Below are 22,476 nucleotides of genomic sequence, written 5' to 3'. Positions count from 1 at the left end.
GTGTCTCTACTACTGTGAGAAATTTAACGCCTGGTCAGAGGCAGGCGTTAAATTTCATTTGGCTGGCCTGAACAAATTCTGGGTCGGACCCGGGAGTTCTCTACCTGAAATGTTGCATTTTGAGGTCCATGTCTTAAAACAGCCACTGCCAGACCCTCAAATCCCCCTTTCCAGGTCAGGAATCCCTGCCGGAGATCCTCCTCTGGCATGGGTGTTCCTGATTGGTCCTTTTCACTGACACTTATCAGAGAAAGGAACAATCCTCTTTCAGGACAGCCTTCTAAAGGGGGATTAGTCCTTTTTCACTGACATGTGACAGTGAATGGACCAATCAGCAGTAAATGAAGGAGTGAATAAATTAAAATTAAGTGCTTCAGTAATAAAAGGCAAAGTTTTAACCCTTTCCTTCCCATCTAAAGCATCTGTCCATATATCCTTTCACATCTATTTTTTTTTCTTCCCTGGTTCTATTTTTCTGTCCATTTATGAGTGAGGGTTAGTTGATCACAGCCCCTCCGTGCTGTCCATGACCTTTTCTTGGCAGAATAGTGCAGTGGCCTGCTATCTTCTTTGGCAGCCCACAGTGCCCAGATTTCCTTGGTGGCCCCCCTCATCCAGTTACTAGCCAGGCTTGACCCTGCTTTAAATGAGTTCAGGCTCTCTAAAGTCCATGTTGCTGGGATACTAAGAAATCTCCAGTTGGCTTCATTTTATTGCATGCTGCTAATTAGAATTTCCTCTCTCCCGACAGACAAAAAGACAGAGGGGGCAGCGGCTATTGAAAAATTGAGTGATTGAAAAGTTTAGGTGGGGTTTTTCCTTTTTTATATAGGAAAACAAACAAACAAAACCCTCCCCAACACCGATGGTAACTACTAACTAGTATAGAAAAAAATTACTCCAATATCCATTTATCAGGAGTAATTCAAGAGACCTTCATATAGAGGAGCTTTGTCATGCTTGCACTGTGCAGTGCTCATATGAGCTTTATTTTTCATTCACTTTGAAAGAGCTCTGTTTTTTACTATTTGGTCTTGCATAAAACCAGTGTCCCATTTTAGCAAAATAATTATTTTTAAGACAGTTGTCTTGTGTTTATTTGTTGCATCATAAACCAATTTCCCATAGTTCAAACACAAACTCATAAAAGCCCAACACTGGCACTGTTTAATCACCTTCTTCAGGGGTATCCAAAATTGAGTTGATACATTACAAAAGCTGCCAAAATAGGTGCAAATCACAGAATACTCTGTAAAGGTGCTCATTTTACCCAGGCACTCCTGTAATTTAGGATTGCACTAAGCACAACGGCACTGTAAGATATGCTGACCAATCATTGATCAACCTGAGATTCAACCAATGCATAATCACAGATTCGCTATCGAATCAATTGATTCTCATCCATGCCATGGAGGTATATCATATCCAGTGAAAATAGATATCCAATGAAAAAATCCATTGTTCTTTAAAATTTAGTACAGTTTGTAAGTCCCATCCTTGTACTGGTTGAACTACAGAATTAGTAATACTCCACTGAAGTTCTTCAAAAGAATGGTGATATAATATGCAGTGTTTAACAATTGGTACCTGTTCTCTAATAATTTTGGTGCTCACGCAAATGGACTTTAACAGGTCTTTCAGTCCTATCCATATGCAGCTCAGGGCAGTTGTATTTTTGTCACATATATTACATTGGTTGAATTACAATTAGTATATGTTTTCAATCTGATTTTTAAATTTAGTAACGAGATGTTCCCAAACTGCTTCTGAAATTGTTGTAGCATACACATCACATTGATGACACGAAAAATGTCCAACTAAAGATGTCAGCATTGATCTTATGGATATTAGGCAATGCTGCTTTAACTAGCTAAACTTTTAAATTAGAACCCAGAGAATATGCAATTAAAGATGGCCTTACATTCAGTCTTTTCTGAACTAACACATGCCAATGGTATCTAATACTATGTGATGAGTGTTGAAGTACATGTACATCTTGTATCTGTTTCTGTCTTTCTGTATTGTAAGAGACATCTGATGTTCTAAAACTCCATGGTGTTAAAACGCGGGCTTTAGCCAAAGTAATGACACCACCATCTTAACTATTCCATGCTGAGTAACTTAACAACTAATGGCAAAATTATTCCATTAAAAATAAACTGAGCTGTTCTGCGATCCATTTCCTGTTTTTTCTACCCTTTCCCTCCCCGGATGCCAGAGGAGAATTCTGTGATATTTTGCTATTTGTTTTAAAAGTTTAGTTTTTTTTTTTTAATTTATTGTAGGCATTGTTCCTTTTATTAAACATTACTGTTGCCATTACAACATTGATCCAGCTATAAAATGTTTTCTGGTTCTTGTGTTTGGGGGGGGGGTTGGAATTTTTTTTCCCCATTGTGTGTCTGCAGCATATAAAGGTTGAAGTAAGCGGAACCTTCTTAATTGGATAATGTAGAGTACATTACTAATTACACTCACGTTAAACTGGTTTTCTCCATGTTGATGAGATTGTGCACTAGTGTGTGATTTGGTTGTAATGTCAGCGGTGCCTTCCACAAAGCACATGAGCAGTCTGAGCTGAATTCAGTTCTCCTTTAAAGTAGTTGGCATTTACGTTTGACTTGCTTTTTTTATATATTTTTTTAAAGCAGAGTTAATTAATGTTGCCCTTATAGTACATCAGTTAATATATTTGCTTATCCACCCTTTTTAAAAAGGAACCAACTTGTTGCTGTTTTGTGTGCATGCTGGTAATTTAACCTCTGAATTTCCTTTTATGAGCACGGTTTGTAACATCTGTCTAAAATACGGTACATGGGTTCAGATCATGACATGGTCTGCTCTGATTTTGATTCTACAGAGAAAGTTGCTTGTTGGAGTAGTTTGACTGTATTGTGTGCTTGTAAAGCGCTTTGGATGAATATTACTATCGCAAATGTGCTCTGCAAGCTACTTTGAGATTTTTCCTTTCCCCCTGTTCGTGATTGCTTATTTTGCTTGCCTTTAGCAAGTAACATCCAAAGGTGCTGCCTTAAACCCGAACGCAAAAGTATGGCAGGAGATTCCGCAAGGAAGCCCTGAATCTACCCAAGCATCAGATGGCACCGAGGACACTTGGCAGGAGTCGGCAACCTTAGCAGGGACTAATACTGAAGGTGAGTCATCAGTTATACAAGCAAATGCTATATTCTGCTCCCTGCCCCTAAATTGTAATTCTTTAACTAATTTCATTGATAGACTTATCTGTGAGCCTAAATCCATAGGTATGTTTATAGTTCACATTTAATTAGTCACCACATAAAGATGCCTATGGCAGCATATTTCAGTATTTCAGGATATTTTATATCGCTTGTGTGGGGTTTATATGTTCTGAAGGCAGCAAAATTAGCAATGAATTTTCACACTGCTGAGCACTTAATTAAAGAAAAAATAGTGAGTGATTAAATGATAAATAACAGAATAAAAATTATACAGCTATACACTAAAAATGCTAGCAGTTTATTTTGCAAAGTTAGACTATTTTTAACTTGAAGATTTCAAGGGATAATAAAACAAGCTAATGCTAGTATGTATATTGAAATGTATTCATTTGAATTGTGCACTGGATTGCTCACAAGGCTATGCATGGTATACACACACAAAATATAAGACCATGAATAAACTGATAGGGGCAGTTAATGCGTTTGCTGAATGCTGTAGTTACTGCCAACTTGCAAAGCTATAATAAACACTGGCTCAGTGATCAAGTATTGCACTAAGAGAGAAACGGGGACCTAAATGTGCAGAAAGCTTTCTGATTTTTTTTCCCTCCCATTATTTTCTTCTATTTTTTGTTCTTTTTTTTTTTCTCTGATCTACTATTGTGGTACTTTAGTCTTCATTGGGCCAGTGAACATAAAGATTGAGATCTGAGAGTCACGTTAAGTTGGGGGGGGGAGAGCTTCCTTATACTACTACTGGCTCACTTCAGTAGATTAGTATAAGGAGAGTAGGAAAAATGGACGAGAAGAGCTAGAGTTACCATTGCAACAGCAAAATCTCTTAGAAGGTAAATGTTACTGGGCAAATTGAGAGACCAGGTAAGCAGGGAGAGCAAGTAGGAATACCTTATAATGATCTTGTTCACCCACTCCACCATCACCCTCTACTCCCCATTCTCCCAGCCAGTACTAAATTTGAAATAATTGCAGAAAAAAAGTTAATAAATAAAAATATATGTAAGGTCATACATTATTATTAGGTTCATGTACTACATTTCTTGACTAACATTTGGGGTGTAGTCAAATGTACTATGTAAGCCTAATATAAAGGTATCAACTTGCATAAATCTTTTTTTGTTTTATTTACATTTTGTGCATTCAAGTGGACAAATGAGGCAACCAAGCTACTTCAAAATGTGAAAAGATGTGGCATGTACAAAACAATGTATACCAGAGTAATGGTAATTGTTTAATCCTCTATTCCTCTGGACGTTGACTGGTTTCAGTGATACAGCGTACTATGTAGAAACACTGTTAGAATTATAGTCCAAAAAAAGTCGAATTATTGAGAATTTTTGAAATGTGTGAAACTGAAAATACATTGTGCTGATGTGTCTTTACTAGAAGGAAGCATAGATTGAAGAAGCTGTGGATTTGCATGTTGGATTTGTTTTAAGCAGAGAATCTCAATAAGAAGGCAAAAGGGACTTTAAAAAAAAAATCTCAGCGGATTACAACACATACAGAGTAAAATCAATCTATACATAAAATGACCTGCATCATTGGCAGGAAAAATTAAAAAAAAAAAAAAAGACAGAACCTCATAAAACAAAATTGACCAACAGTGCTGCAAAACTGAATACATTGTTGCTCTGGCCAAGTCAATACAATACCCTTGTAAGGGAAAGCTTGGGTAAAAAGATGAGAATGAATTGCTTCGCTTCATGAAAACAGTTAAAGCCTGTCTTTTTAGCCAAGCTTTCCCTGGCTTATAAGGGCAATGTATTGAGCTGCTGTTAAATGTTAATGGTTGTTAGTACTGACCTGGCCGAGCTTCAGCGTGTAATACCTGCCTCAGGATCAGTGAAACAGTGTTCTGCTCCCGCATTCCTCATGCTCTTTAGAACGCATGCCGCTGAAAAGTATTTAGTTTTTTGGAGAGAACTTTTAGGTTTTCTTTACAATAACTACTGTACCAACTTGTATGCCTAACCATGTCTGTGGTTTTTTATCCATGTATAGATAGAAATTTAGGTATGTAACTTTACTGGCAAAGGGGTCCCATATGTTAAGTTTCTGAGCATATGCAAGTGAAAATATATACAGAGAACTGTGGGATCAGCGAGGATCTCCAGGTTCTGCCAGTTAGACAGCCACTGTCCTCCCCCCCACCCCCTTTCGCTTCCTGATGAGGGGGACAGGAGGCTGGAGAGCACTTGAGTAATCAGGGCGATGAGTAGAGGAAAGGTCTAGTGAATGTGGGTAGAGTGAGGTGAGGGATAAGTAGAGGAGAAGACAGAACTGCCTGGGGTATTGCTAGGAAATAAATGCATCAACATGTATTCTGCCACCAGTACCCTCAAAACAAATTATTGGATAAGAGGGGGCAGAAATACATGGTGATTGCATTTCATCCCTGATGAGTAAGTACTAAAGAAGACTAACACCTTCTGGAAATTGTGCTGTTTAGCATGCACTTTCCAGTCTTTTTCTAATTAATGTGGGCACTGATGTTAAGGGAAAAATTTGTTCCCGGGCTTCTGGGGGGGGTGGGGGGTGGGGGGTTTAACTGTGACACAGTTTGTTTGATTTTTGTGTTTTAAACAGTTTCATGACATCTTCCCAGGTGCTGAGAAGCTAAACTGTATCCATTGTGCTGTGTAATATTGCAAAAGACTGTGCAGAAAGTAGTAATATCTACCCAGTAACCAACAGTAATGTTAAGTTCAAATTGGTATTGTTGACCGTCTTGTTTGGAGTACTAGAAAAGTGTGCATGTACACACTTGAGTATGTGATGATGTATGTGCGGTTTTATAATGCTCAGTATAACTAGGGCCCTTCATTTTCAGGGTTGGTTTTTTTTTTCCCAGGGATTTATCGGGGTTTATTTTCACAAGAACAAAAACAGGAGAAAATCTGTGGAAAATTCATTTTTCTGGGAGAATATCGGAATTTATTTTGGTGGACAGAAACCTCCCACTGTACCAGTCCCTCTCAACCTACCTATATAACCTCCCCTCAAATGATTCTTCAGGTGTTCCTAATCCCTTTACCACCCACCCCAGCGTTTCCCCTTTTTTCTTTCGCTCTTTCATTATCTCCCTTTCCAAAAATTCCCTCTGCCTTTTCTTCAAGAATCCCCCAAAAATTCCTCTCCAAGAATCTCCCTCTCCTCTCTCCTGTTCGTACCCCAGATCAATGCAGACGAGTGGGTTTATGCATCCCTACCAGTGGATGAAGGTAGAGAAAACTCTGAGGCACTGCTACATAACCAAGAGTGTGCCACCTGCAGTCCCTCAGTATTTCTCTGTCTCCAGCAGATGGTAGAGGTGCAATCCTACTGTCTGGAGTTGATAGAAGAAAAAGATTTGGATAAAAAGAGGATTTGGCTCCCAGAGGTGTTTAGTTCCTTCAAGGGCTGTCCCTTAGGGTGAGCGGGGTGGTTGGTGATCCCTGTCCAGATTCTGCCCTTCTTGACAAGGGGGGGGGGGGGGGAATTAATATTCAGGGGTCCTGGTTCCCTCTCCACTTCTGGGCCCTTCACTCCCTTGGTGGGCCTGGCTCCTCAGCGTCTGCTCTCCAGATGCAGGGGAGTAGTTTTCCCCTTTTTTTGTGGCCTGTCTCTTTCAATTAAAAAAAAACCAAACAAACTGAGGAGAGAGTTGGAGCAGGGAGAGCGGTTGCAACAGTGGTTCTGTGCAGGGCAGGTAAGTGTTTTGTTTCCTGCTGGGAGGCAGGCATGAGGGAGCAGGCCGAATTGCCTGCCTTTGTCGGGGCTGGGTGAGTGCTGAATTTCTGCACCAAACTGCAGCAGAGTGATTGCGTCGGGAAAGTTTATTTTTAGTCCTGACCATGTGTGCAGGCCCAACTGCTCAGACAATGCTGGCTTCCGCGCAGCGCGGCAAACGTTGTCACGGCTGCGATTTGAGGCAAGCTCGCCTTGATGCAGCCTCGTTTTGCTGCAAATGTGCCTCGGCAGGACCCCTGAGGAGCAGCGAGAAGGTGCAGGTGGCTGGGACAGCTCTGGAGGCCCCCGGTGGGGGGGGGGGGGGGTTTTGGTGTTCAGAGGAGCCGGTGGCCATTTTGGCAGCACATGCTAATGTGCAGGCTGCCATTTCGGAGCTTCGGGACTTCCCCCCCCCCCCCCCCCCTTTTTCCACTGGGAAGGGCCCTATTGGTGGCAGGGGACTAGAAGGGCTTGAGGGGGAGCAGATCAGGACTCTTCCTCCTTGGACCCAGAGGTGTTTTCCACAGGTTTTGTACTCCTTCATAAGGCTGATTTAGCCAGGAAGGAGTTAGGGGCAAAGAGACCCTTGCCTAAGAAGTCCCAGATGGCCAAAAAGGCTAGAGGGCTGGTGGAGTCAGGAGGGATCCTGTGTATGATGAGTCTTGGACGAGGCCCGGAGGAGGATGATTCGTCTTATAGTATGGATGAACCTGATCATCTACAAGGGAGTCCGGTGGCACTGTACAAGGGACTCTGCCCTGGGAGATCCGAGGCAGGATCCAGACTCGGATCCAGTGGATACTTTGGGGGATCCAATATAGGATCCAGATGCTTAGGATCCGAATGCGGTTCCGATTGTGTAAGGAGATGACCTGTGAGGGCTATGGGGAAGCTATATCCCTTGCTGGAACAGACCTTGGAGGCATGGAGAATTCCTAAGGTGAATGCAGCCGTGTCAGTGGTTACCGAAAAGACAACCATCCCAGTATCGGGAACGGCAGCCCTCAAAGATGTCTAGGATAGAAAGCTGGAGATTCTACTCAAGTGGCTATTTGAAGTTTCAGCTTTGACCCTTTGTGCAGCAGTGTGCGGAAGTCTGATGTAAAGAGCCTGTTCTGGGTGCAGAAAGGCACATGACAAGCAGTCAGGAGCAGCATCTGATACAGCGCAGGTGGCTCATTTGGGGGGAGGGTGGGGGTGGCCTATGCGACCAATGCTCTGTATGACATGGTTTGTACTTTTGCAAGGATTATGGTCTCTGCGATGGCGGCATGAAAGCTCCTGTGACTGTGAAATTGGTCAGAGGATGTGATCTAAAACCCAGCTGTCAAACCTCCCCTTCAGGGGGAAGTTTCTCTTCAGGGAGGACTTGGAGCAGCTCGTGAAGCAGTTGGGAGAGTTGAAGGGCAATAAATTGCCTGAGGACCGGAAGGGTCCTAGGAAGTCCTTTCTGCCCCAAGCCTGTTTTCGAGAGGCTAGGAGATTTCAGCAGGCAGGACTCCTGTGCTGGCATCACAGAAACAGAGTTCAGGCAGACAGCAGCCCTTTTGGAATTGTTGCAGATCCCTGAGGGACAGTGGGTCCCAAGGGGGGAGCGGAAACAAAATTGGGCAATGAAGGTATGTTGGTCTGCCCCTCCCTGCACAGAGGCTGTTACAACTTCTGCACGCCACTGTTCCAGTGCCTCCGCAGGAGAGGGGGGCAGGGCAAGTATTCCGTGTACTTCATGGTACCAAAGAAAGAGGAGACCTTTTGGCCCATTCTCGATCTGCAGAAGGTGAATGCTGTCCTCCAGGTGCTGCGTTTTTTGGATGGAGACGCTGCACACGGTGATTAGCAGCATTACACAAAGGGGAGCTTTTTAGCGTCATTGAACTTGTCAGAGGCCTATTTTCATATCCCCATTTGGCCCAAACACCAGAAGTTTCTGAGGTTCATGGTTCTGGGAGAACATTTCCAGTTTCGAGCTCTTCTCTTTGGGTTGGTGATGGTGCCATGTGCATTCACAAAGGTGATGGGGTAGTGGCAGCAGCACTCAGAAAGGGAAGGTATCGTGGTGCACCTATACCTGGACGATTGGCTGATACGAGCGAAGTCTGAGGTGGAGTGTGGTTGCTTAGTCCGGTGGGTACTTCAACTTCTGGAAGTACTGGGCTGGGTGATGAGCCTCGCTAAGAGTCATCTGAGGCCTACCCAATCTTTGGAGTTTCTGTGGGCACGCTTCGATATCCACTGGGGAGGGTGTTTCTGACTTCAAGAGAGTCCTCAAGCTGCAGAGTCAGGATCTTTGGTTTCTGCACCTGTTGGTGCCCAAGATCTGGGATTACCTGCACGCCCTGGGTTCCATGGTTTCTACCACGGGCTTTTGCTTGCATGCATCCTCTGCAGGGGGCTCTGTTATCCCGTTGGAATCCGCTGTCGGAAGAATTTCAAATTCCTTTACCGCTGGCAAAAGATGCCAGGTCCAGTCTTTCCTGGTGGCTGCCGCTGTGCGATCTGGAAATACCTGACTGGATACTAGTGACCATGGATGCCAGCCTCTCTGGGGGGGCAACTTGTCGAGGAAAATCAGCTATGGGGCAGTGGTCGCCAGAGGAGGCAGCTTGGTTGATCAATCGGCTGAAAACCAGAGCAGTGTGCAAGGCATTGTTGGCGTTTTTTCCTGATCGTTCGGGACAAGTCAGTGTGAGTATTGTCAGAAAATGCAACAATAGGTAGCGTACATAAACTATCAGGGCGGTACAAAGAGTAGTTTAGTGGTGCTGGAGGTGCAAAAGCTGTTAGTGTGAGTGGAGAAACATCTGGTGAGAACAGCTGCTTCTCATGTGGCCAGAGTGGACAATGTGCAGGTGGACTTCCTCAGCGCCTGGACCCAGGGGAGTGGAAATTGTCGACAGAAGCCTTTGTCTTGTTGTAGGCAAGGTGGGGCAGACCAGTGATAGACCTCATGGCGACTCCAGCAAATGCGAAAACTGTTTTTTTTTTTCAGTCACAGACCGGAGGTCGGATTGGAGGGCATAGACACTGTTGTTCACCATGGCCAACACATCTGTTTCTGTACGTGTTTCCACCGTAGCCTCTCGTAGGTCGAGTGCTGCGGCACATAGAGCATCATCCGGGCAGAGTGTTTCTGGTGGCACCTGAGTAGCTACATCGACTGGTTTGCGGACCTTCTATGTCTGGCGATGGATGGCCCTGTTCGTTTGCCTCATCTCTCAGGATTGCTACAGCAGGGACCTGTATTTTCAGACCGGGAGGATTCCTTCTGTCTAGCGGCTTGGCTTTTGAGAGGCGGTGACTCTGAAGGGATATTTAGAGCCTGTGATTGCAACTTTGCTTCAGGCAAGGAGACCTTTCACTTCAATGGCTTATATCCGGGTGTAGAGAGTTTTCGAATCCTGGTGTTTGCCGAACAGGGTACAGCCTTGAAAGGTGGATATTCCGCAGATCTTGGCCTTTCTTGCAGAGCAGTTTGGCTAAGAAATTGGCCTATAATTCCCTTCAGGTCCAGGTAGCAGCTTTGGGTTCCCTTTGTGGTAGGAACGAGGGAAGACCGCTGGCATCTCATCCAGATGTGGTTAGTTTCCTAAAGGGGCACAGCATCTGCGTCCGGTGAGGAAGGTCTGTCCGGCTTGGAATCTGAATTTGGTTCTTTGGTTACTGTGTGGCCGTCCCTTCAAGCCAATGCAGAGGGCATTGTTGAAGGATTTAAACCTTGAAGGCTGTTTTCCTGTTGGCCATCTGTTTGGTTGGCAAATATCTGAGCTGCAAGCAATTTTGTGTTAGGACCCTTTCCTGCACTTTTCGAAGGATGAGATTTCTTTACGCACATTTCCTTTTTGCCAAAGGTAATGTCGTCCTTTCACCTTAATCAGGTGGTTGAGCTTCCAGCCTTTCCTAACTTGACAGCAGATACTCTGATGGCTAGGGAGCTTCACTTACTTGATGTGCATAGTATCCTTTTGCAATATCTCAAGGTGATGTTTGTCATGTTCAGTGGAGCAAAGAAGAGAAATAAGGCTTCCATGAGCACTATTGCTCGCTGGCTAACATCTGTAAGAGCCAATTGGTGCTGGATGGGTTGCAAGCGCATTCCACTAGGGCACAGGTAATCTTATGTGCAGAGTGTCATCTGCTTTCTCCGCAGGAGATCTGTTGTGCAGCGACATGGTCTTCTCTTTGCTTTTTTACCAAACATTACTGCTTAGAAGTGTGGGCTCCAGAAGAGGCAACTTTGGGGAGGGTGTATTGTGCACAGGTCTTTCAAATTCCTGCCCAGAATAGAGGGGCTTGGGTACATCCCATTTGTCTGGACTGATCCGGGATACGAATAAGAAAAGAAAACTTGGTTCTTAACTGTTAATTTCTGTTCCTGAAGTACCCTGGATCAGTCCAGAGACCCTTCCCTGTCAGTCGAAAGACTTCCTTGCTTCTGGAGATAGCTGAGCTGACTATAGTGCCATCTGATATTCTCAGAGTATTGAAGTGTACATAGTTTAGTATAGGTTTTGTGTTAAATCAAGGGGGCCTAGTTTGCAGGGGGCTGATGATGCTTTGGTTCCAACCCTCTCCCTGAGCTAAACCATTGGCCTGACCCTTTTCCTGATGTCTTCTAAAGGATTCAAGAGGAGCCTTGCAGGCTCAGTTATGCTGAGATCAATCTCCATGTGCCTGGAAACTTTCACCTAAGCGTTGGTTTCCTAGGCACGCGGAGATGAATGCAGCAAAACTCAGTCTGAAAGGCTCCTCTTGGTTCCTGTAGGAGAACGTGGCTGATGTTGGGAGAAGGTCTGAGGCATATTTTCGGAGATGGGGTGGGGGGGGGGGGACCACACGCAAAGTATAACAGGCTTTTCTGCCTGTACTGTCTTCGGAGAGCTTCAGAATTGCCTCCACAGCTGTTGAAAACATATAAAAAATTAGAGTGAAAATCTGTTTTAACCAATTTTCACCTTTGCAAAAATCTGGGAATTTATGGGTGAAAATCAGTTTAAGCCAAAGATGGAGGTCCCTAAGTATATAACCCAATCAAAACAAGGTTTAAGAGACAGGATTGATGTAACTGCTCACATCATATGTATCAGTAATATTGCACACGATAGTTTAAGCATAGTTTTAGCAGATAGAGGCTAGTGGTGAGAATGTTTGAGAAGTTATGTAAAAGATATTGGGGGGTGCATTGTTTAAGTATGGGAATTTATCTGCTCATCTACCCAAAGTATTGAAGATTGAGAACAAGACTAGCCTGGGTGGGCTAGTTAATTCTTATCTATTTCTATTCTCTGTCTTTCTTTGTCTGATAGCTGATTTTTTTTTGTCTCTTTTTTCAGTACAGCAGCTAGCCTCCTGTTAATCAGTGTATTTATTGCAGGAAGGTATCACCTTGTTCCCATCATTGTTGGAGAGCATGGAGAGAGAGCTTGTAGTTCTGTAAAATATCTGCAAGATTCTGTGGTGCTGCTTTTTTTTTTTTTTTTTGCTGCTTTAGAGCCAAGTAGTAGTTGCTGTATTTAATATGGATTCTCTAAAGTACCTGTTGGGGCAACATTCAAATTCTCTGAAGACTTATGCTTGATGGTCTCCCTTCTTCGTGGTTCATAGTTCCTACTGGAGTTCCACAGGGATCAGTATTGTCAGCTGCTCTGTACAATGCATATATGCTTTCATTATATCTGGTATTAGATTATTATGTTTAGGATGCATGCTGATGACATACAGTTGTATTTCCTGTTAGTCTCATTGCAAGAAACTTTAATTTTGTTAGCCAATGGTCTCCACATTATAAGTTAAATGTTGATAAAGCCAAATTTGTTTTTCAAAAGATTCACATTTGCAAGAATAAAATGTTAATTCTTTTACAATTTTGGGCACAAAATTGCTTTTTAAACCTGTAGTTCGAAATCTGGGTTTTGTTTGATGTCCAATTGACTTCGACCACAAATTCAGGAGATTTTAAACATCAGCATTTACATATGTTAGCCATATGGGGAGAATATGGCGTTTACTGGCTTACTCTGGGTGTTAATCATCTATGCTGTATGTTTTGTGATTTCCAAGCTTGATTTAAAAAAAAAAAAAAAAAAAAGGAATTCGGCATACAAACTTTAGAAGTATCAACAATGGTCAAGTCACAGCACTTCTCTGGACAGGGAGCGCAGGGATGTATTTCCTGGATGGATTCAGCAGAGACCCAAAGTGTGGAACACTCATGACATATAATTTCTCTGTAATGGGAATGCAGAATAGTTCTCTTACCTTTTGGAATGTTTTAGTTTACAACTTTAGTCATACAAGCCTTGGATCAAGGGCTGCTTTTCTTTTGTTTTAGCTCTGGGGAACGTTATCACTTATTTCGCTTTTTATAAATATCTGTACTAGGGGGGCAAACTGTATTTGAAGGGTAAAAGGCGTATGTGTGTGAAGGTGACATCGGAATATAAGGGATTGGAAGGGATAGAAGGGGGGATGGGAGAGTTTATAAGGGACAAATTATAGGATTTTGATCAGGTAGACCTCATCAGAACCGATTAGACATTTACTGGTCAGACTGTGGTGGGTTGCTTAGCTGGGGAGGAGCCCTCTTCTATATGTCTATATTTTATTTGATTATAATAATCTTTGTATCCACTCATCAATATGCCTAATGGGAAGTTAAAATTAGTATCTTGGAAAGTCTGTGGGATAGGGACTCCCATCAAGCACTATAAAATTCTCTCAGAATTAAAGAAGTTTTCATTAGATGTAGGGTTTCTACAAGAAACCCACTTATTGGATTTAGAGCATCAAAAACTTAAGCGTGATTGGATGGGGCAAGTTTTCTATTCCTCAGCAACTACTGGGTCTGCAGGGGTAGAGATAGTGTTTCATAAGTCTGGTCTTCAAGGTTATTCAAGAAAAGGCAGATCCCCATGGCCGGTATTATTCTACTAGTAGAAATGGGAGGGAGTAGGATGACTCTGTGTAATATATATGCCCCCAATATTTATAATCATTTGTTTTTTCTTCAGTTGGTGCAGACATTAGTCTCCATGCGGAAAGGCCCCTGATCCTGGGAGGTGACTTTAACCTTACAGTGGACCCGGAGCTCGACAGATCAGGCCCCTCACAAGGCGCACGCATGAGCTTTAGGAGGGGAGTTCCATTTCTGCTTTCGGAATTACATCTCAGAGACTCTTGGTGTCTTTCACCCTGAGGAGAGGGATTTTACCCATCTTTTACGGGCACATTCCACTTGGTTACGATTGGTCTACTTTTTGTGTTCCCAGGACCATATTTCTCAGGTGGAAGACAAGGGAATTGGTAATATAAAGATAACAGATCATGCCTTGATCTGGCTGTGAATGGCTTGATGGGTCGCTCCTCATGTTCATCATGGCGATTTCCCTATTACCTAGTCACAGATATTGCATTTCAAGAACATATAAGAAAGTGCGGGGCCAACTACATTGCCTCCAACGCAGCACATATAGAGAGTTCACCTGTACTATTTTGGTATACTGCTAAAGCAGTTTTAAGGGGTGAAATTTCCTATTTAGTATGGTGGAGGAAATACATGAATAAGCAATTAGTTGCCCTGGACGTTAAATTGAAGAAGTGAAGGTAGCGTGGCTGGCTAAGAATTCTACCGCCAGCAGGAAGGCATTGTTAGCTTCGCAAGTGGCCTTAAACACCTTATTGCATCAGAGAGCGAGGAAAAGTGTTCTATATTATACATTTAAGTTATAACAGGCTAACAAACCAGGATGGTTATTAGCCCACCTTATAAAGGGGGGCATGCTCTCCAACTGGGGTATCACACCGTAAAGATTAAAGGGGACATATATTTCATGCCAATGCCGATATACTAAGACTATTTTCTGATTGTTATGCAAAGCACATCTGAGGGATGTGATTTAGCTAAATGTCAGGCTTTTTTGGCCAAATTGGGGTTGAGAGAATTTGAGGAAAAGTACGTAGATTATTTAAATCGTCCAATCAGTTTGTAGGAAGTAATGGCATAAAGTCTTTCAAATTGCCCGGACCTGACTGTTTTTTGGCCAAGTTTTACAAAATTTTGATTAACATTCCCAATAGCATGGTCAATGTTTGCTAGGATGCTTAGAGATGGACAGTTCCCAGTTGGGGAAAACAAGGCAACTATAGTTGTTCTTCCCAAGCCTGGCAAAGACCTAACCGCTATTGGTTCATACTGGCCCATTTCATTTAATTTCGATCAAAAACTTTTAGCGGGGGGGGGGGGTGTGGAGAAAGAGGTTGACGTATATGGAGGGTTGTTCCTGAAGGTGACTGGGCAGAAGAACAAAGTAAGCAAAGAAACGTGAAGCAGATGTACAGTGAGTCTACCAATTGTTAAACAATGTTTTTATTGTACAAGTGTTTATGTCTAAGTTATATATTACCATGTTTTGTGTACAATTCAATAAATTATAAATTAAAAAAAAAATTTTCAAAAAAAAAACTTTTAGCAAAGGTTTTGGCTGGCTGACTTGCGGTGATTATACTTAGGTATATTGTAGGTCAGACTGGGTTTGTACGAGGTCGCTATGTATGAACACTGCTTTCTGCCATTTCATTCTGTACTAATAAGGCTCAACCTTTTATAGTTGTAAATTTCGATGCAGAAAAAGCCTTTGATAGAGTGGAATGGCAGTATCTCTTTGTAGGCTTGTAGCATATAAAGTTGGGTGGCCTTTTTCTGGATGGAGTTTGTCTACTGAATGCTCCCATAGCAGCTATAATGGTAAATGGTATACTTTTCCCAGCATTCCAGATCCATAGGGGCACAAGACAAGGATATCCTCTATCCTCTTGTTTTTTGCTAGCATTAGAGCCATTGTTAGTGGCGAGCCAGTCCTCTGGAGAGATTCGTAGGTTACAGATGGGAACTTTTCTCTTTAAATATGCTGCATTTGCGGACGATTTGTTGGTTTTTCTATGGGCTCGCTGCCACACTTGCTGCAATTGATGTAGGCTTATGGAGAGTTTTTGGGTTTTAAATTAAACTGGAACAAGTTGGAGGCTGTAGCTTTTCCCGACACCATTAAGCAGCTTTGGCAAGATACATTTCCTTTAACAGGTTCCTTCCATTATCTGGGCGTATTGATTGCCTTAGATTTAGAAAAGATATACAATCTAGATGTCCAACCTTTGCTTATCTTTACCCAGGATAAATTGGAATTATGGAAGAATTTTCCCTTATTGGGGGGACGAGTCAGTTTATTTAAGATACTATTCCCTAAATGGCTGTGCATGCTATAAAATATCCCAATACTGCTTCGACGCCCTGACCTTTAGACATTAGGTAGATACCTGCTGCAATTCCTTTGGTCAGACAAAAAAGCAAGAATTTTTGTCTAGATTAAAACGACCATGGCTGAAAGGGAGTATGGGCCTTCCGAATTTGGCAGAATATAACTTGGCATGCTTCTTACGTATAATCCAAGATTGGTTATACAATAGGTCTACCTATACACACATTGATTGTGATCGTATTTCATAATTTAGACCATTATCTTTTACGGGCCAAATCACATGGTGTTGCCAAGCATTGGTGATTATTCCCTATGCACAGGACCTGGAGAGTTCCTCAATTTATAGTTTTTATCACAATAAACATACAGGTTAGAAAGCATGGTCCACAATGGTGTTCATATTACAACATAAAATCAACACTTTCGTAACCCGGGATCCCCCTACCCACCCTGCCTCCCCTCCCTGTCTATGAGCTCACGTAAATGTCTGTATATAATGCAATAAGTCCGTTATGATACTAGTAATGCAGAGTAAGTATAAACTGATGTCCTGTGAGAGTCCTTGATGGGCACAGAGCCTAGATGTAAAATGTAATAAAATCACTGATTAGCTTGTTGTTTCTCCCATTGTTTATATGGTGTCCATATTGCTTGAAATTTGGATGTATTATCATGTACCTCCACTGTGATCGCTGCCATTTTACAGTATAAATGTACTTTCTGTTGTATCAAATGAAGAGATGGCAATTCCGGCAGCTTCCAGTAGCTGGCAATTGTAATTCCAGTGGCAATAAAGACTTGTTGGCAAAACGCTTTTTGTGGTTTAACCAGAACTGGTGGTGGGAAGTGTAATAACTCCTTTCGTTGCTAATATACCTTCAATCCAAGACGCAAACACTGTCTGAAGTCGCTTCACAAGAGCACAAGACCACCACATATGCAGGAAGGTGCATATGCAGCCCCGCCAACATGACCCGCTGACTTGCGGATATCTGCAATGTAGTGTTTGCGGGGTAATGTACCATCTAGTGATCAATTTATAACAGTTCTATTGTAGCATAGCTGACACTGAACATTGACGGGAGGAGATATATATCTGCATCCATTCATCTGGCTGCAATGTGCGACCCAGATCCACTTCCCAGTGCGTGACATTGTGGGTATGTCTGAGCTACAGTCTCCGACAGCAATGCATACAGTTTTGAGATCACGCCTCTTTTCTTATCAATGTCTTCACATAAGTGCCCAAGCAGTGTCTTACCCTGGAATAATAGGGAGGAGAAAACTTGTGAGGAGTGTAGAAAATGTAAGATCTGGTACCCAGCAAGGAAATCCCCGCTTGGTAACTGGTATATTCGTTGGATTTCTGCCCAGGGCATTAGTGCCCCCCCTCTCATGAGGTGCTCTGTGACATATCCCCTTGTCTTGCCATGCTCGAAAAGCACAATGCTCATGCCCCACTGCAAATAATGTATTATAATATAATATTATAACGAAAATAGAATCTATTACTGATACTTCACACATATCCAACATAGCTCTCTGTTTCGACAGCAGGGGAGAAGAAAAACAACCAATAGGGGCTGAATAACATAGTCTGGGTAAACAAATAAGTATGGGTGTAGCTTGCTTGTTGCGGCGGTTACTACCCCTAACTAATCAAGCTTGATATTTCACTTGGATGCAGATCAACTGCTCTCTTCATTAATGGTGGGGGTGAAAGGGAAATAGAATCAAGGGTTGCTAAGAGCCAAGAGAAACAGATAAGTATGAAAGGAAAGAAGTGTGAAGCTTGCTGGGCAGACTGGATGGGCCGATTGGTCGTCTTCTGCCGTCATTTCTATGTTTCTGTTACCCACTAAACGCTCCCTCCATTTGTCCCACAGCGTCATGGTAGTTTCCAGGGCCATGTATCTCGGGGTTGTCATATCATTGCCGCTAAAGGCATCCCCGCCACTATATGTTCTTCAAAGTGCACCTACTGCTTCACAGAGGTCAGTCTATGTATATCAGTGACCGCAATTAATTGTGCCGCTGCGTAGTACCATTCTAAATTTGGAACACTAGGCCTTCTCTATCCCTTGGCTGATATAGCAGTCTCCTAGCAACCCTGGGGGGGGGTCTCCTATACCAGATAAAGTTGAATAATATCTTCTGCCAGGAATGTAATATAGCGGAGCTAATATAAATGGGCAGCGTGTTAAAAAGATACAGTAGGCGAGGCAGCACATTCATTTTTACAATAGCAACACTACCCAACCAGGAATAAGTTTCTCTATCCCATTTTTGAAAATAGCTTTTGATTGAGCGCAGCAGTGGTGTGTAATTGAGACTAAAAAGGCCCTTCAAATCGGGACAGAGATGGACCCCTAAATATTTAAGGGAGGAATGAGCAAGTTTGAAAGGGTACCATTCCTTCAGTTCTCGAACAACGGACTGATCTGCTGAAATATTCAGAAGCTCAGTCTTATCCAAGTTAATTTTAAACCCTGATACAGCACTTAAAGCATGCAACTCTTCTGTCACGCCCCTTACAGAATTAACCAGGTCAGTTAATGTCAGTAGAATATCGTCCGCTTGAAGTGTACGTTCCCCATTTGGACACCTGCAATCTTGTCCGCTGCCTGCACTCTGGTGGTAAGTGGCTCAAAAAATAGAGCAAATAAGAGTGGTGATAGGAGGCAGCCCTGCCATGTTCCCCATTGCACATAAAAGGGATCACCGTATCCTCCATTTACTTTAATCCTAGCTACTGGCTCATGATATAAGCTTTTTAGCTATCCCAGAAACCAAGATTCAAAGTGCATTTTAAGTAATACCTCAAATAGGGAGTCCCAATGTACAAGGTCAAAAGCCTTCTCGGCATCAATGGCTAATATTACTAACTGGATCTTTTCTGATTTGGCCCACCATAATACGTCTGACACCTTTCAGACATTATCCGCTGCCATTCTTTGTGGGTTGAAACCTACTTGGTCCCTATGAACTAGTTGTGGTAATATGGAATTCAAACACATTACCAGCACTTTTGCCAGTATCTTTAAATCAATATTAAGCAATGATATCAGGCGGTATGAACCACACTGGGTGGGGTCCCATCCCGGTTTCACCAAGATTGTTATGCCTGCCACATTGGTATGTGGGGGTAATGGATCTCCGTTTCTGAGGCTATTGAAAAAATCAGTGAGGCCCTACGAGCTGTACGCTGTATGTCTTATAATAACCCCCCATAAAACCATCAAGCCCGGGGGCTTTCCCTGCTTTAAGATCCTGTATCGCTGCTTGGGCTTCCATTATGATAATGGGGTTATCTAGGAACTGCCCTTGAGTCTCCGTAAGATGGGGTAGAGTGACTGTTAAATATTGGTCTACAGTATCGGCGGTAATAGTCTGGTCTTTGCTATATAAGGAGGAATAGAATTGCATAAAGCAATCTCATATATCCTGCCTTGTAGTTAACATCTGGCCCAGCCTATTCTTGATTTTCGCAATGTTATTCTGGGTAAGACGCCGTTTCAACTGCCTGGCATAGACAGCCAGCTTTATTATGTCCCTCAAAGTATTTCTGAAGTGTGCGATCTAAATCGTGAGCTATTTGAGAAGACGTAAGCAAATTCAACTCCGTGCGTGCTGCTCGGAAGGTAGAAACATATAGTGTGTGGGAATGTTGGGCTAATGTGCATATGGTACGGGTCAGTTCATTCTGTTTTTTTTCCCATTGTTTCCGTAAGGCCGACGTTAATGCTATGATTCTTCCCCTTACAACTAGTTTTGAGCATTCCCATAGCGATCCCGCGTCTGTCACTGGCCCCGTGTTAAGCTTAAAATAGCCCTGAATGGAGGTGAGAATGACATTGCGATGATCATGGTTCCTAAGTAAATCGTCACGAAGCTTTCAATAATGAGGGCCCAAATCCTGTGCAGTTACCACAAGGGATACCCACATCGGTGCGTGATCATAAGAACATGCCATACTGGGTCAGACCAAGGGTCCATCAAGCCCAGCATCCTGTTTCCAACATCAGACCAGGTTATATCTCCAATGCCTACATCTGTGACCTGATTTTGCATGCTTTTATCTATAAGTAGGAAATCAATCCTCGTAAGAATTATGAGGATTGGAATAAAACGTATACATGCGGGAGGTTGGATTCCTTTGTCTCCATATGTCTACAACACCCCAGCTGCGCATAATGGTGGATAATTCTGTTGTGGTTTTCCAAGCTCCAGCATTTCTAGAATTAGAAGTGTCTAGTCGCGGATTACGTATAATATTATGGTCAGTCGTCTCCCCCCCCCCACAAGATGATCATGTCACCTTCCGCGAAAGTGGTGAGATTGCTAAAGAGCGTAGGAAGGTGCCCTGATGCGTATTCGGAGCATACAGATTCACCAAAGTTATTATCTTGTAGTTTTAGAAAAATATAGTGTCCCATCGGGTCAGCTAAGTGGGACCGAGACTCAAGTTACCTGATGGGCAATAAAAATAGCCACCCAGGCACATCTGGAGTTTTTTGTACTGGCTGCTAAATAGGAGTGAGGATAGTCTTTAAAATGTAAGAATTTTTCATGATGTTTGCAAATATGAGTTTCCTGGATTAATGCTATATCTACATGTTGGCGCTGGAGATCACGCAATAAATATTGCCTTTTGGTGTGTGTATTGAGGCCCTTAACATTAAGGGACCATATTTTTAGAATCATCTCATACTCCAGATATACCACCGGAGATCCCCCTCTTCACCTCGTGCCTTAAGGACACTCTCACAGACATCAACATAATACATATCAATACAATTATCAGCATTACATATTACTTTTACCACCCTATGCCGATAGATCATGAACATAATACCCCCCCTTAACCCACTTATGTGTATCCTGACCTTGGATACCTCCAATCATAGGGGTCTGATACACCAACAAGTGAATCGCTTCCCCAACCAAAAACCTTTAAACTTGAAACTTTGCAACATCCCGAATCACACTGATACCCTTCTTGAGTACTGAATGGGTTTGCTCAGTCAGCGCAGTGTAGTGCTGGCGTCCTTTTGCTTGCGATCCAATAGTGATCTCTTCTGCCGCTCCAATCTTCTATTGTTACCCATCCTCTACCAGCGTGGCGTTTGCGCCATCTTGAGGTGGGCTGTCTCCAACCTTGGTTCCGTTCTGAGAAGAAGCAAATTTTCTTTTCTGAAGGCTTCTTGAGCTTCGCTCAGATTTTTTACGTGATACAAGACTCCCTCTACAGTAAACATGAGTCTAAATGGAAAAGTCCATCTATATCTGATGTTGTGCTCCTGCAGTGTTGAAGTGGCTGACCTCAGTTCAAACCTTTTCTGAAGTGTTGAGGCCGCTAGATCATTCATTATATATGCTCAGTTTGTGGTCTTCCCATAGCCATTCCTGTTGTGTGCGCGATGTATTATACAGTGTGGTCTTTTCCTGATAAAACTGCAGGCATACTAGTTCATCCCTGGGTTTTTCTGCCACACGTGGCCCCAGTGTTCTGTGGGCCCATTCAATATGAAATGCTGGCATAGCCTCCTTGTTGTCCTTCTCAGCTGCAGGTCCGGCCTGCATCAGAAAGCGGAATATAGACACTACCTCCCTGCAGTCAGAATACTCCGGCTGCTCGGGTATGCCGCGAATGCGTATGTTGTTGCGGCGTGACGTGTTTTCTTGGTCCTCTACCTTTTCGGCTACAGTCAGCTGCTCCACCCGATATTGCTGGGTATCGCCCACCATCTTATGCAAAAGGTCAGCATGGCCCTCCACCCTGGTATCCAGGTCGTCGACCCTATGACCAAGTGCCGCCATGTCTTCACGGACTTCAGAGATGAATTGGAGTAAGTCTTATGTTTCAGGTCTTTTCTCAAATCTATGAAGCATTCTCGTAGCTCAGTACTTGTAGTAAGTTCTGATGGCGGCACTGCGTGGTCAGGCTCTGCCTCGGAGGCCTCGCTCACAGCCTGCCCCGAGGCAGAAGCGCTTTGATCTTCTTCCGGTTTAAGATATGAAAATTGTGTCAAATCGTGGCTTTTTCGCTTAGAGGCCATCGCTGATCACGTACCATCCTTAGGGTATTGATTTTGCCAAGAATAAAAAACGTGAGCCGGTGATTCAGGCCGGTTTTACCGTGCTGTGCCGGGAGCTCTCTATGCGACCATCCCCGGTGGTGATGTCAGCGCCCCCCCCCCCCCCCCCCCCCCCCCCCCCCCCGACCTGGAGAGTTCTGATGAAAAGATTACAACTTTCTGTCACGTGCTCCCCCCTTCTTGCCTTTGCAGGGGAAT

General features: G+C 43.2%; 1 protein-coding gene across 5 annotated transcripts in view; it reads left to right on the top strand.

Moving 5' to 3' along the window:
* LARP4 (La ribonucleoprotein domain family member 4) overlaps positions 1-22,476 on the top strand; it is a 182,159-nt gene that overhangs the window by 11,523 nt on the left and 148,160 nt on the right. For all 5 annotated transcript variants that reach the window (XM_029594991.1, XM_029594988.1, XM_029594986.1 and 2 more), the window contains one exon: positions 3,008-3,155. Coding sequence is in view for 2 of the 5 variants with exons in the window: in XM_029594988.1 (XP_029450848.1) it covers positions 3,008-3,155 (148 nt within the window). In the remaining 3 variants the exon portion in view is untranslated. The remainder of the gene's footprint in view (positions 1-3,007; positions 3,156-22,476) is intronic.

This window comes from Rhinatrema bivittatum, chromosome 3 (assembly GCF_901001135.1).
Source record: "Rhinatrema bivittatum chromosome 3, aRhiBiv1.1, whole genome shotgun sequence".
NCBI classification, from domain to species: Eukaryota; Metazoa; Chordata; class Amphibia; order Gymnophiona; family Rhinatrematidae; genus Rhinatrema; species Rhinatrema bivittatum.
Note: the sequence above shows the minus strand (reverse complement) of the source record. Positions and strands in the feature narration are given on the sequence as shown.